This window comes from Ciconia boyciana, chromosome 6 (genome assembly GCF_034638445.1).
Source record: "Ciconia boyciana chromosome 6, ASM3463844v1, whole genome shotgun sequence".
In the NCBI taxonomy this organism is placed as follows: Eukaryota; Metazoa; Chordata; class Aves; order Ciconiiformes; family Ciconiidae; genus Ciconia; species Ciconia boyciana.
The window spans coordinates 17090846-17105874 of NC_132939.1; the positions used below are offsets into that span (position 1 = coordinate 17090846).

Below are 15029 nucleotides of genomic sequence, written 5' to 3' on the forward strand. Positions count from 1 at the left end.
CTTTGCTCAGCCAAGAGCCAGCGGCCGGAGAAGCGAGCCCTCGCCAGCGCTGCAGCGGAGAGGGCAACGCGCCCCGCTCCGGCACGGGGTGCGGGGAGCCCCCTTGTCGGGAGGGAGCCCCTGCGCCTCCCCCAGGCCCGGCAACGGGCTGCAACCGGGGGTCGCAAGGACCGGCGCGCCCCGCCGCCTCCCCCCGGGACCCCGCAGGCCGCGTCCCCGCTGCGGCCACCCCCGGGGACGGGACGCGGCGCAGGACCCGGCCGCTGCCGGCTGCCAGGCTGGCGCCTCGCCGGCAGGGGGACGGCGCCACTGACGCCGCCGCCGGGGGCCGACCGAAGCGCGCACCCCCCCCAGCCGCGGGCCCGGGGTGCGCCTGCCCGCCCTGCCCGCGCTGCCTGCCACGCCCGCCCCGGGGGCGGGGCCGGGGCCGCCCCCCTCCCTCTCCCCGCAGCGCATTCGCCGCGGGGGCCCCCTCTGCGGTGACGTCACCGCTGTCTAAAAGAGCGCCCCGGCAGGCAGGCAGGGCAGCGGGCAGGCGACAGGGCAGCGGGCAGGGCAGCGGGCAGGGCAGGGCAGGGCAGGGCAGCGGCCGTGGCGGCAGCGGCAGCAGCGGCAGCGGCAGCGGCAGCAGCGGCAGCGGCAGCAGCAGCAGCAGCAGCAGCAGGAGCAGGACAAGCCCCGCCGCCGACATGGTGTCCCCCGTCACCGTGGTGAGTGCGGGCCGCGCGGCAGGCGGGGGGAGCGGGACCCGCGCCCCCTCCCACTGCCGCCCGGTAGGGCGCCCTCCCCGGGCGGTGTCCCCCCCGGGCGGTGTCCCCCCCCATCGCCGGTGCCCCCTACCCGGCCCCCGAGGCGCTTCCCCCGAGGGGGGCGGATGCTCCGCCCCGCTCCCGCCGCCGCTCCCCGCGCGCGCCCGGGGTGCGAGGCAGCGACCGTTGGCGCCGGGCGACCGTTGGCGGAGACCCCGCTCCCCGCGTCCCTGATGCCCACCCCGGCCCTCGGCGTGCGCCGTGCCCCCCCCGGCAGCTGTTGCTCCAGCGGTGCGCCGGCCTGGGTGGCTCTCCATCTCTTCCTCCTCTTGTCATTTATATTTTTGAAAGCATCTATAATACATCTGCTTCACATAGCATACACCTGCTCAGAGCGTTTCTGCGCCAGCTGCCCTGCGCTTGCACCGTGGCAGCGCCCGGGAGCATCCTCCTGCCCCCGTGGCCTTCCTGCCCTCACGGGCACCGCCACCTTACCATCTGGAGATGGCTTTGCTGTCCAGCTGACGGCTTGGGCTAAGGCTTGCGTCGGCCACCGGGTCAGGCAGACCTTGCCATGGGCTGGGTGACCTCCCACCGACACCTCGTCGCCCCTGACAAGCCAGTCTGGCACTTCTACCATCTAACGACTTGAGCGGGGATGGTGTCACCTGCCTGTCTCACGGGGGAGTCACGATGCTTAATTAACGTAACCAGCAATAAGGTAGTGACTCGCCGCTGTCCTGTCAGTAGGTGATGTGTGTAGCAGCACAGCTGGATTGATGGAGCAAAGCTGGTAACTGAAGTAGCTGTGGCTCATGCCAGGCTGGGCCAGCAATACCAGGTCCTGGCCCTGCAGGTGAAGGGGGGTCATTCAATGCTGAAAGCAGACACTGTGCCTCAGCCGGAACAGCAGAGAAGCTGCGCTGTTAAACATGGTGCTTTGCATGTTCCTGTTTCTAGAAAGCGAGGGTTTTGTCTGAATATACCAGCAGGCTAATGCGTGCTGTAAGAATAGCTGGTGGGAAAGTTGCGTGGTGCTTCACTGCAGCACTAAACACCTATTGCTGCTATCCTGGTTCCCTGCAGATCCATTGTCATCCTGTTTTGAAATATTTTGGTTAATGGCCAGTCCATTGCATTCTCTCTTGCAGGTAGAAATCCCGTCCCTTCCCTGTTCTTAACTCACAAAGCCAGGGTTCAAAACTTTTAAATTGCTTTGCCGGTTCTGCACAGCAGCTTGTATTGTCTGATACTTCAGATGAATTTTCCCCCAGTTATTAACATGTACCTGGTAAGTTCATCAGCAGCCTGGGGGTGATTTTTATCTTTAGAGACAGAGGGAAGTAGCTTGCAAATTATACCATTGTCGTGCCAAACTTTTTTTTTTAATGCTTTTCAAAAATAACTAAAGAGGTTTGGTATCTTTGTGCTTCTGTGCCATAAGCTAAATTCATCCTTAAGTAATGCTTTTGGTTACAGTGAATTGTGTACGTGTACCTCAGAAGTAAAATCTTATGCTAGGACAATACCAGAATGGCTCAAAAACTGGCAGAATTTGTTTCATAATCCACAGGAAGCAGTACTTGGCTTTTAAGGCTAGTGAATCAGGGTGGTCTTGCGGAGTATATTTCAACTGAGCTTTGCGAGGAGGCAAATGACTAAATGAAAGCATGAGTATGTGTTGGGAAGGGTGTATGTAGTTCAGATCGGAAGGCTTTACGTACACCAGAAATTACACTTTAGGAAGGTAACTTGGGAGGGAAAGTGAAAAAAGAAATCTGCTTTCTTCACTTGTCCTTTTGACATGTAAGAACACATGTTTCTGCTCTGGCTTCATCCCTGACATACCGACTCTTTGCTTCACCAAAGGCAACTAACGCAGATGTGAAGCTGCGGAAAGCTGGAGGGACGATGAGACTGGGAGCTGCGACCAGAGCTGCAGCTGTTTACCACGGCTGTAGAGGCGGGGGGGGGGGGGGGGGCGTCTGATCCTCCAAAGAACTCATAAAAAAAGAGCTGCCAGCCTTCAGTCTGCTAAGAAGCAGTTCTTTGCACATTACCTTCAGTGGGTTTTCACATCGCTCTTCCTCCAAAGGAGCGCACTGTGCTGCTCCAGCATCGGCTGTGCTGTGGTCCGCGAAGGGCAGGCTGAAATGGTGTCGTGCAGCAGCGCGCGCTGCCCGGGAGCATGGTGCGGCCCCTGCACAGCTGCCAGCTGGAGCCGTGCAGGGGGTGAGAAGCAGGGTGGCTGTACAGCTAGTGGGGTCCCTCCGGCGAGTTGCTTGCTGAAGGGAACAGCAGCGGGCAATCGGTCTGGCCACAGCTAGGTGCTACCCTTGGGGCCCAGGCCTTATCTCTGCACCGCGCTGCCTTTTGCTGCATAGATAGACCAGGTGTTTGGAGCCAGCATGGCTATCTCTACTAGGACACGTGATGCGGACGCTCTCTGTGGTGGCAACACCTGAGGCATAATCAAATTAGCCAGAGGAATTGATTTGTCTACAGCGTATATCCTCTCGCAGTACACTGCAGCATCAGCCTCCATGGGGAGGACACTAGAAGAGCACAGCCGAGAGTGACATGGGTTTGCTTCCTGTTTTCAAAGCAATGGCCTTTGCACAGAACTGCAGCAGCTGGCCCTCGCTACTTACACATAACCTGGTCTCCTGCATCTCCCCCTCTTTCCTTCTTTAGGACATTCTTGTAACAAGAGTCAGAAACCCTGAGCTCCAGGCCTGCTGTACAACTGATAGCTGGAAGAAATCACACAAGGAGGCATGGACCATGGAGAGGAAGCTAGGGAGAGATCGCGGCTAGGACTGCTTGTTCGCTGGCTGCCAGGTGTGCATCATGGCCTGGGGGGTTTGGCATGTCCACCCCACGTGCAAGGAGAGACCGCGGCGTTGTGCAGAGCTAGCCAAGCTGTTGTCTCTGGTGCTGCACAATTCAGATGTGCTGAGGGGGGAGCATGCCCACAAATAAACAAGTCTGGCACCAAAATACCTTTTAATGTATTGTGCCAGGTCCTCAGCTGGGATAAAGCTCTGAGGTCCCTCTGATACCGGAGTCTAGACTTGCATGGCGCTGGGCTGTGGCAGAGAAGATGCATTTGTCTGCCAGTCCTGCTCCAGCTGGTGAGCAATGCTCGCTCTGGTTGGAAGTCACCTTGGAGGGAAGCTTTCACTGCTTACTCTGCTAGGCAAGCAGGGGCATCCTGCTTAAAAATTATTATTCTTGATACTGCTCTGATTAAGAGCTGTTTTTTCTGCATAAAGCCGTGTGGGCTGAGAGCCTGCAGTTGGAGAGCAGTATTAATAAATGGCGCGTTTGTTTCATGGATATGTGAGGTTTAATTTCCTTCTGGTTCAGTCATCACTGGTCTCATCTTAATAAAAGTCCTTTCTGAGACTGCCTCATTAATGATTTTTGTCCTGTTTTTTTTTTCCCACTATTGGTTAAGCAGTTTTTAGCGTGAGCTTGTGGGGGATAGCCCTTGCCTTAAGGACCTCTCTGCCCAGCAGGCACCGTGATTGCAGGGGGTGCAAGTGTGCAGGAGATGAGCCTGGAGACACGCAGTCATTCTGGCATTTACACAATGCTCCTTGCTCAAAGGGACCTTATTTTTCCCCTAAAGTTAGGGCTAAACTTAGTATAGGGCTTCACACCACCTTGAGGAGAACAGGGCATGGGAAATATAAAGACATTAATTGGCTGAGAATAGGTCTCTCTTGGGGGAGCAGTTAGAGATGGTATTGGTGTGCCTTTTTAAGCAAGATGAACTATGGGCTCTCATCTCTACAAGATCTCCTCCGTACCTGACTTTTACTTGGCCTAGCACAGCCCTATGTGTGGGAGAGAGGTGAAACTCCCTGTTTGGGACAGATTTTTGCCCAGAAGCTATATATTAACAATCTCCATCCTTTCCCTTTCGTCCTCTGATGTATTTGTATCTTCAAACAGAGATAGCTGGGTTGGGGAAGAATATGTCGTTTTGGCTGCATCAAGCAAGTTGAGCCCTTGGCCCCTTCCCTGCTAGGTGGGAAGCAGCCAGCAACCCTCCTGGGAACAAGCCCGTGTCAACCCTCTGGGTAGATGCAGGATGTCACTGTGGGGGAATATGAAGGTCACTTACAAAAACTGGGCAAAAAACCTGAAAGGTGTGATCTGGAAAGGTAATCCTGAGTAACAAATACTGAATAGGGCTGGAGAATTGGGTGGGTATCATTTGAGTTTCTGAGGAGGAGCCAAACCACACTGATCCAGATGAGTATAGAAACCTGATGTAAATCATGTTGCTTAGAGACTCTGTGCTGTGGGCAATTGTAGCAGTAGTAGGTCTAAGCATAGTTTTAAAGGTTTATTATTAGAAAGTGTGCTCTATAATCCTCAAACTGCTGTTGAAAACAAGAAAGCCAGATCACACTTTGAACTATTTCAGCCTTTGCTTCTTAAATAGAGGAGGTATTATTTCTGCATTAATGAATAAAGTGTCAGCAACCATCTAAGTTGGAAGTAACTCTTATGGTAGAGAGGTTAATTTTACTTGTTCTCTTTGTTTATACCCAACATTGCTGTTTTCATTGTAATTTTCCCCATTACTTAAATACATCATAAATTGGGATTTTACTATGCAGGAGGCTTGTAAACATGCACATTTATATACCACATAGACAATTATGGAAATATGGCACTTGTATAAAAACCAAGCCAATTTAAATGAATTACAGAAAATATTTCTAAACATTTGAACTCAATGAAGTAAGGGAGGGAATCATCACCTTAGGTAAGCTTAGCAGGATCTTAGTAACATTTATGCCAGTCATACCTTTTGGGAGAAGCCTAAAAGCTTTGGTCCTTGTGAGCAAAAAGCTGTGCTGATTTATGCCAGCTAGAGCCCAGGCATAGTGTCACATGCCATGATTTATTTTTTCAGACTGAACTTGCGCATTCTTCCTATGACATTGACATTCTTTGCTGTAGCTGTTGCTATGAGAGGGTGGGCTTAGATATGGGTAACTGAAGGTGGAGGCTAGAAAGTGCGGGCTTCTCTCACGCTCTTCCCAGTCCCAGTGTGGTTGCATTGAGCAGTTAGTGCCGATCACTGCTGCTGGCAGTCCTGTAGATTAAAGGCTTCATTAACTCAAGTATATCACTCAAGTCACACGCGTCTGTTGTTGAAAGTGTCCTTTGTGCATTAAGATTATGGGTCCAGTTCAGAAGCCTGTACTTAGACATAATTCCTCTGAATGGACAAGAGATGCATTTCTTCCATTCTCTTTTCCTGTTCAAGTATCTATATCCAAAATACACTGAGTGCAACAGAAGAGCCAAAGTTATCTTTCTCTGTGGGTAACTGCATAATACTAAGGAAATAATAACTCCAGTGAAATTAGACTCTTAGAAAAAGATGGCATCTGGAACCCGTCTTCTGCTAGCATGTGGAAACTCTTGAACAGCAAAAAGATTATTAGTTATATAACTCTCTTCCCTCCCAGAGTCCTAAGTGGCTATTATATGAGCACTTAATTTTCCTACTGCCCTTCGTGTCACATAATGCCCAATAAATTTGTAATTACAATAGAGATGTAGGTTTTGCTTATTGCAGCATGGCCAAAATGAAGGTGATGGTTATTGCTTCTTCTAGCTCGCTTGTGCCCTTCCTATATTGATTTCTTATACTGCTATAATCTAAATAGTGTTTAAGCTAATGGCAGGTTTCTGTATGACAAGTGTCTGGAGCGTCCCTCCATGTAATGCTGAACGTGAACAAGTATCCAGCTGACATGGAGCAGAAAACCGTGTCTAGGAGAAGATTACATGCCACCAGAGCTGCAAGGTGGTAGGTGGCCTGGGCGAGAGCTTTCTTGGAAGATTTCAAGTGTGCTGGGGTGGGAAGAATTTCACATACCTGCAGAGAGCCCGGGGGCTCACACCGCAGACTCTGACCCAGAATTGCACAGGGCGCAGTTTTTCTCTGGGTAAGTGCAGCTTGTGTTTGTTCTTCTGTTAACTTAATGTTGCAGGCTGACTCTTGTGTTGCAAATCTGCCTGTTAATGAGGTCGGTGGCTGTTTTGATTCACCTTGCTTTGAGCTTATGGAAATGCCTTGTTTCTACCAGCAGGCTACGTTTTCTCCCCAACCTAATTTCTATAGAATACTGCAAAACATGTACCGTCCAAGACTGAGGGGAGATGAGACAAGCCATGTTATTGAATTGGCCTTGGGACTTCTGTCAAGTTTGAATGGTGAGGTTTCATTTTTTACCCCTCACCAGACACCAGCTTTGGAGACACATATGGTGCCAGCTGGCATCAGGCATTAAATTTCCGAGTATGTATCAAAACAAGTGCATTTATCCTAGTGGTAAGTAGCCTCTGATTGAATCGTTGCTTGAGATTGAGGGTAAGTCTGAAGTTAAGCGAGCTGCACATTTTTCAGCACATACTAGACACACGGGGCAGATCCTCAGCCTTACGCGAGTCATTTTGTCTCCCATGGCTTCAGCAGAACTGGGCTTGTGCCGGCTGAGAGCCTGTGACCATAGCTTGGCTGCTTTATCCCTATTTGCTTGTGCCTTTTGGTTTTGTAACAGCATAAATCAGAGCCAGTCACAGTGCTTGGATAGCAGTGCTGACTTGTGCTCCATTGCAAGAGAAACTAAGCAAGTTGCATGGCTTTTCCCTGCAACCCTGATATAAAAGGAGCATGATGACAAGTTTATCACTTAATTGGCGTTTGTGAAGTTTCCACTTGGCTAATGTCCCATGCAACTGTGGACTTGCACCCTGTTGTGGTTTAACCCCAGCTGGCAACTGAGCACCACACAGCCACTCTCTCACTCCCCCACGGTGGGATGGGGGAGAGAATCAGAAGGGTAGAAGTGAGAAAACTTGTGGGTGGAGATAAAGACAGTTCAACAGGCAAAGCAAAAGCCACGCACTCAAGCAAAGCAAAGCAAGGAATTCATTCACTACTGCCCATCAGCAGGCAGGTGTTCAGCCATCTCCAGGAAAGCAGGGCTCCATCAACGTAACGGTTACTTGGGAAGACAAACGCCATCACTCTGAATGTGCCCCCCTTCCTTTTTCTTCCCCCAGCTTCATATACTGAGCATGACGTCATATGGTGTGGAATAGCCCTTTGGTCAGTTGGGGTCAGCTCAACTGTCCCTCCCAACTTCTTGTGCACCCCCAGCCTACTCGCTGGTGGTGTGGTGTGAGAAGCAGAAAAGGCCTTGACTCTGTGTAAGCACTGCAGTAATGAAAATGTCCCTGGTAAGCAGCTGCATGCTCATTTGTGAGTGTGGTCTGCATTTGTATATGCAGCCCGATTACAGCAGGGTTTTTGCAAGTGAAACCTGTGATATATTGCTGTGAATCCTGGAAGTGCATGGGTTAGTGTTTGTGCAGGTTAGTGTTTGCACCTGCCCACCTCACATCTGAGATTGGCTGGGAAAGTCCAATTTATCTTCGTGTAATTTGTGTCTGATACTGACTTGCCCAGGTCACAAAATCTCAGCACAAGAATAGATATTGGAAGTAAAATCTCTGACTCCACTGTCATACTTTGACCTTACCTCCTCCTGTCTCTTAAAGCATATTGGTCCCATGATAACATGAGGAGGGCTGCTGCTTTTTTATAAGGTACCAGAGTGGCACATTTCTAAATACACATCTTTATTGGGGTACATTGCTATTTTCCCTTCTAATTTTCTTTAACATCAGTGTTTCACAAGCTTTCAGCCTGGAGGACATGATATGCAGGTAGAGTATCTCATTCAGCTTTCCATTAGGCACAAGGCAAGCTGAGCTGTCCCTCCTGGGTTTCCCAGCACAGCCCTGCTTGCTTTTGCCAGATTTTGCTGATCTTATTGCAGTCCCTTGCGAGGATTTGTGCAGCGAAAATCTCTTGCATAGAGCTGCCGGCTTTCCCAGCCACTGGCAGCCGCCTTCCCCTCCTCTCTCAGTTCTACCTTCCTGTTGCTTTTGCAAAAACTTCACCTGCCAGGTGTGCATGAATCTGGTGTGTGAGCCAGAAAGGTGAGCTGAAAAAGTGCCTTTTGGGTGCCAGAGGGAGTTTCACCCTTGGCATGTCTTTGGGAATGGCTGGAAGCGCTGGCATGTGCCACCTGCCTTCCCTGCTACACTGATGGCTCTTCCAGCTGTTATCGTAAGGGGCTGTGACTGCACCAATGCCTGCAATGCTCTTCATTTAGACCTGCATTATTCCCCATAGATTGTAGGTAAAATGAGGTCTTCTCTGCTGAAGAAGTTGCTTTTAGATGGAAGCGCCTCCCTTTCCTCCCAAATACCAATCCCTACCGGCACAGCAGCACGTGGCAGGGTAGAGCTTTGCCAAGTGCCCGTTTCCCCTGAGCGCCCAATCTTCCATACATCCCCTCCGCTGTGTTCGAGCAACAGGGTGGCTAGGGCCCTCCAAGAAGTACATAAATGTTGTGGTGGGTTGGGGGGTGCAGATAAGGCTGGAAATGGGAGAGTGAAGGCAAAAGGTGGATATCAGCTCTGGGGACAAATTACTCGTGTGCAGACTCCTCACTGCTATTACCTAGAGGCTCAGCCTGCCCTTGGTGCTGACAAGGAAAGAACTGACAGTTCTCCCTGGGGCATTTTATTTTGGGTCTGCACACATCTTAGAGAGACTGGAGAGAGGCCCCAGTCTTGCCACACAGCTTGTGGGGCAGATGTCAGTGTGTGGCACTTGTCTGCAGCAACGAGCCTTGCAAGGGGGTGCTGCTTTCTGCTGTGGCCCTGTGCCCCACAGTTGGGCTTACCCAGCCCCTCCAAGGTAATGCTTAGAGCAACATAAAACTTAACACTACTTTTTCCAGGGTAACAGAAATCTGCATTCTTTTTCACAGAAGAGTGTGATATAAATAATGACAAGTCTCCTGAGAACGTGTGCTCGTAGCCTGGAAACCATCCCCAGGATGAGTTGCGGAGACTTTTCCATAAGCAGTAGAAATTTTTTATCTGGATTTTAGCGTGACAAGCCAAATAACTGCCCCTTCCTATCCTGAGAAGAATTGCCTGGGACAGCCACCGACTGTGCATTTCAGGGTGCTGGCTGGCTGGCTCCTGAAATTCCCTGTGGCTACACAGCATCCCCCTGAGGTCCTGGGCAGCACTAGGGGATGCAGCCCCACCTGACCTCGCTCGCTGAGGAAGGGTGCGTGCCCTTGCGGTGGCCTCACTGCTGCTCTGATGAGCAAAATGAAAAGTCAGACCCATTGTGGTTCAGGTTTTTAAACATCTGCAAGGGGTGCTTTTGTGAGTGTTATAGCAAAGGAAATGCTTGGAGAGGCCTGCTTTCTGCTACACAAAAAGGAAGATCTGGAATCCCAGGAGGGAAGAGCAGTCTTTGCTCTGAGATAAGATGCTGGCAGGCAAATGCTATTTTTTCGCTTTGATTTCTGAGAGCCAGTGGACTACCCTGGAAGCATTAGTCGGTGACAGCTCCTACAGCCCTGCAGAGACATTTGAGTTCTTGACTGGTTTAACACTGTTGGTCATTGGCAATGGTACATTGCTGACCGTACTCAGAAGGCAATCTCCAAAACTGCTGACAGCTATCGGATTGCTATAGATGTGGAGTCAATCATTACTACCACAGGTTAAGAATAGGTTTTTAAAATAGCTCTGCTTGTGATCCTGTGCCAGTCTGGTAGACAGGAGAGATGATGCTTGGTAATGGAAAAAAGCAAAACCAACCCAACCAAAACAAGCCCTAGCAAAAACACACACATCCAAGCTGAGGCTTCAGTTCAGGGTGAAATGTGTTTGTCAGTAATTTGATTTTTATGACTTAACATCTGCTAAAGAAAGGCTTCGCCATCTTGAAGGCTTTCCTGCAGACCCAGAAAGCCAAGGGCAGATACCCCAGTGACTTTGTAAGGTATTGGCTGGTGTGGCGGTATCTCACTTTGCCTGCCTGATAGCAGTAGGTCCTGTGTAGCAGAGAAGGGTCCCAGAGACACTGTTGCATAGCTTGTTGACCACAGTTAGCCAAGCTAACATGATTTCTCCTTCTATTCAGTACAGGAGATATCTTTATGGATACTGTAACCTTCTTAATTGCTGGAGGGAACATCGTAGTCCAGTGTCTCAAGGTAGCTTTGGGCAATGTCATGGTTTAAAAGGCAAGAAGCAGGTACCGTGTGCATGCAACACATGGCACAGGCAGTGCCCTGATGTGGTGGGGATTATCTCCTTGGCTCCAGAACCACCTGCCTCTACTTTAGGCTGTTATGGGACTGTTCCCTCACATTTCTAAGACCTCCTGCAAGGAGTCTTTTGAAGGCAAGACTCCAGTTTCCTATTTGTGACTTTTTCCCAAACTATTTTACATCCCAGGTGTTTGCAGATGCATTTTTTTAAACTTGTGGGTATAGCAGTAGAGAGCTGCAATGTCCAAGAGCTCGCAGGTGACATTGGCTGCTGAGCCAAACTGGCCTCGTCAGCAGCCCCGTGAGCGCGGTCAGTATGACTGCTCAGCACCCAGCGTTTTTTAATTTCTTCATTAAGCAACTGAAGACAAGACAGGACTGCTGTTGTATTCATGTTGCAGCTTTGCTAACATGGGCTTTGCTATTTCTATGTGAGTGGCAGTTTGGCTCCTCCTGCCTTGACTTGGGAAGGGGCAGAAGTGAAGGCTGCCTGCCACCTTTGCCTGTTACCGCTTGTCTCCCTCTCTGACCACTGCACAAGGATTCACAGTTGTAGCTATTTTGCTGTCCTCTGGAGAAGGCTACAAAGCTTGTCTAATGCTTCTCTCTTTTACCTTCCCCAGCCATTTAATTAAATATCCTTCATAGATTGTGTGTTCAGTGCAGTTTTCTCCTAAAACCTATCCTATCCTAGACAATCCCCTTCAGAAATTTACTCCCATACAACAGATGATAGGGGGTTTGGTGGTAGATCACACCATGGCTAAGGTCAAGCATTGGGTAGCACAGACTTCTTTTGAGCAGTGTCTATGGCTAGGGACAGACAGCAACCTGTGGCAGAGAAATCGCACTCGGAGAGCAAACATCAGGAAAGAGACCCTTGCAACAGCTGTGTCTGCAATCTCGCATTGCTGGCACTCCCACGACATGATGAGCCTTGCTCACGTGCTCCCCAGCTGGCTCGGTACAAAACGTCCCGTTCTCGACGCTTGCCTGCTGCCGCTCAGCTGGGTGGCCGTGCTGTGCCCCCGCTGTGCCCAGGCATGCTGCTGTGCTGGAGGGACTTGAGCTGTGGTTTCCCCTGAGAGAAGCTGGTGCAGGCAAACATTCCTCTGCTGCCAGGCGGCTGCAGGGAAACTGCTGCTCCAAATTTCCTTCCTTCTTTCTGCATCTGGGGGAAGACCCTCGTCTGGAAGATTTTAACCTCAGTGCTGATAGGTTTTCACCCCATCATGGTTAATCCAGAGATCAGGTTGAATGTTGATGTGACTGCAAGTTGGGCAGGATTTTGGCTTTGAAATGAGACTTTTTGTTGCAATTCTCATTTCTGCGTGCAGCTGTGTGTGGAGCAGGCCAGACCTGCACAAGGGCCCTTTTTAGATGCCAGTTTGATTAATCCTCACCCACTGCCTGCTCCCCTGTACCTTCACCACAGGGTGACTTTTCTGATGCCAAGAACTTGTGCAGCAATATATCTGAGTTCACCACCCAAGGACTGTGAGGGCCTGTGCCAAATTTTTAATTGTATTTTTCTGGCAGATAGCCATAGCTTGGTCTTAAGAAAAAGTCAAGAGTTTCTAGCTCTCAACTCTCTGTCAGTCTAGGGTAGAGCAAAGCTGGGAAGCGCGGCTGGAGCTTACTTTGCTTAACTGGGTGTGAGCCACGGGGAGGAAGAAAGTACTCAGGCTGCTGGGGTAGAGGGAGGGATGAGAGAAGCCAACAAACCAGCCCTACTTTGCAGGAGGAGTTGAAGACACCATGGGTGTGGAATAGCTGCCATGTACCCACTGCTCCTGCCATAGGTAGCTGAGCTGGGAGGATGGTCCTTTTGCAGGTGGGAAGCGTTCAGGCTGCGCCCTGTTACTTCAGGCTTGTGCTGAACGATAGAGGCTCTCCTGTCAGACAAAACCACGATTTTTTGACCCCTTGCGAACAGGTCTGGCTGGACAGCCGAGCACAAGATGAGTTTCACTGCATTACCCTTGTTGGAGAAATGGAGGCCCTGAGTTGTGCTGGGGAGTGCCAGTAGCTGCCAATAAAGCACAAGGCCTGGCAAAACTCATTGCATGGCATAAGCATGATGGAGACAGAGGATTATGAGCACACACATTCTCCCAAAGGCAAATCATGTGTCATCTTCTCCTGGGTGATTTATTAGTTATTTTACAAGTCCATTTTAGATGGAGCCTCTATGGTCTTGTCTCCACTTGAGGGGAGGAAGGTTTATCTATCACCCTGAATTTCCTGCAGCATGAACCTGTTCAGGAGCCATCTGCTTTGGACACCTCGGCCTGTGGCACCTCCAACACAAACGTAAACCACCTTATTGCACCTTGCTTGCACTAATATGTTGCACCACCATAGTATTTGAGGCAGGTTGACTGGCTGGTTCAGTAACTCTTCACCACCCTCCATAAGCAAGCACTTTTTCTCAGAATTTTATTCAGGAACAACTTGAGGCATGTATGAGCTAGTGCCTTCCTTGACAAAAGGCAATTGGATCTCCCCCAGGAGCATGTTTGCTCCTGCAGGAGAGCAGAGTTGGAGGTGAAGTGCTTTGCATTCACCTACACTCACCAGAGTGTACCAGTTAGGGCTGCCCCAGGCAGCCCTAATATTTCAGCAACCCTGTGGAGTGAAAAGTGCTGGCTGCCTGGCCCCTTTACATCTCATCCCTCTCCTCCTTTCACCTCTGCGGGCTGCCCAGGAGGGGTGCAGAGCTGAGCAGCCAGAGCGGGGCCTTTGCTTTGTGGCCGGGTGAGGTACCACGCCAGGGCTGGTCATTGCGAGGGCCCCTGCATCCACCCAGGAAAGGGAAGATGTAAGTGGTGAATTTGGGTACTGAACAGCTGAATCCTCCCTATTACACACACATCTGCGCCCCTGCCTAAAAATTCTCTCTTTTATATCGGTTTCAGTGTGTACACACTCAGAAGGCTTGATGTTGCACCATCTGAGCAAAGGTGGGAATGTGCAAGCAAGCCCAGGAGGATGGTGGCTTTGCAGTCAGATCATGCGGGTTCGTGGCCAGGAATTGCCCAGCACTGCTGTGTTCCTCCTTGGTTCAGCAAAAGCTGACGGGTCACTGAATTCAGGGGAAAATAGGCTGCCTCTGGCTACGATCTGCGCACACATGGGCTTCTCCTTATGGTCTACTCATTTTGGTTAAGCACAAAGATGGGTCTTCTGTAGGCTCAGCCTGATGGGGAATTGTGTTTGTTCCCCATTGCTCTGTAGATGAGAGCCTGTGGCACATATGTATACTTTGTCCTAACTGTGGTCCATCCCCAGGCTGAAGCAACTCTCCCTCTATGAGTCTGACTGTACAGAGGATCATCGGTGCCTTGCAAAGAGCCACATAGTCTGGGGAATGAGAATTCATGGGCTTGCAGTGGCAGCAAAATACATGGCAATAAAGCCACATAAATATTTATTGGCGCACAACTGGGGGTCAGAGCTATTGTCACAGTAGGGCAGAAACAAGGCAGGATGCACGATGCAGGATGCCAGAAGCCAGGAGAAACAGCTCAGCCGTAGATACACAAAATGGTACTCGGCCAGCCAAGGCCGCTGGGAGGGATGGGTGGAGGACAACTCCCCAGCTTTTTTTGGCCAGTGTGCACAGTCGTGCTCAAGTGTTGCTCAGTGGAATAGCTGGGGTATTATTTTTAAAAAACTTTTCCTGGAAAGCGGCATTTTACAGCCCAATGGGCGTGAGCCATATCCCCACAGCAGGTTGGAACACAGCTGGTGTCTGGAAGAGGCTGTATACTCATTTTCTGTGCCGGGTCATTTAGGGGACTTGTGGAGAGAAGAGCATTATTTGATACTCCACGTTATTTCCTGGGACCAGTGCGAGGCTTAGGAACAGTGAACTTTGTCCAGCTTAGCATTTCAAAGCAACAAGCTTCTGACGTTCTTCTGTACCTCAGGAGCAAGATGTCTCCCTCCATGTGGCAGCTGGATTTTCTTCATCCCAGTTGTGATGTAGACACAGACAACCGGCTCCAAAATGTTAAAGAAAATCATGGCACTGGCTTACAAATGTAGCCGTTCCTCTGTGGATGCAGAGTTATGCTGGGGTAGAGGAACTAGC

General features: G+C 50.5%; 1 protein-coding gene across 1 annotated transcript in view; it reads left to right on the forward strand.

Annotated features, from left to right (window-relative positions):
• The first annotated feature begins 577 nt into the window (after nucleotides 1-577).
• TMEM86A (transmembrane protein 86A) overlaps nucleotides 578-15029 on the forward strand; it is a 30672-nt gene continuing 16220 nt past the window's right edge. Inside the window, exon 1 of the mRNA XM_072865522.1 lies at nucleotides 578-710. Coding sequence (XP_072721623.1) covers nucleotides 690-710 — 21 coding nt within the window. The 5' untranslated portion in view covers nucleotides 578-689. The remainder of the gene's footprint in view (nucleotides 711-15029) is intronic.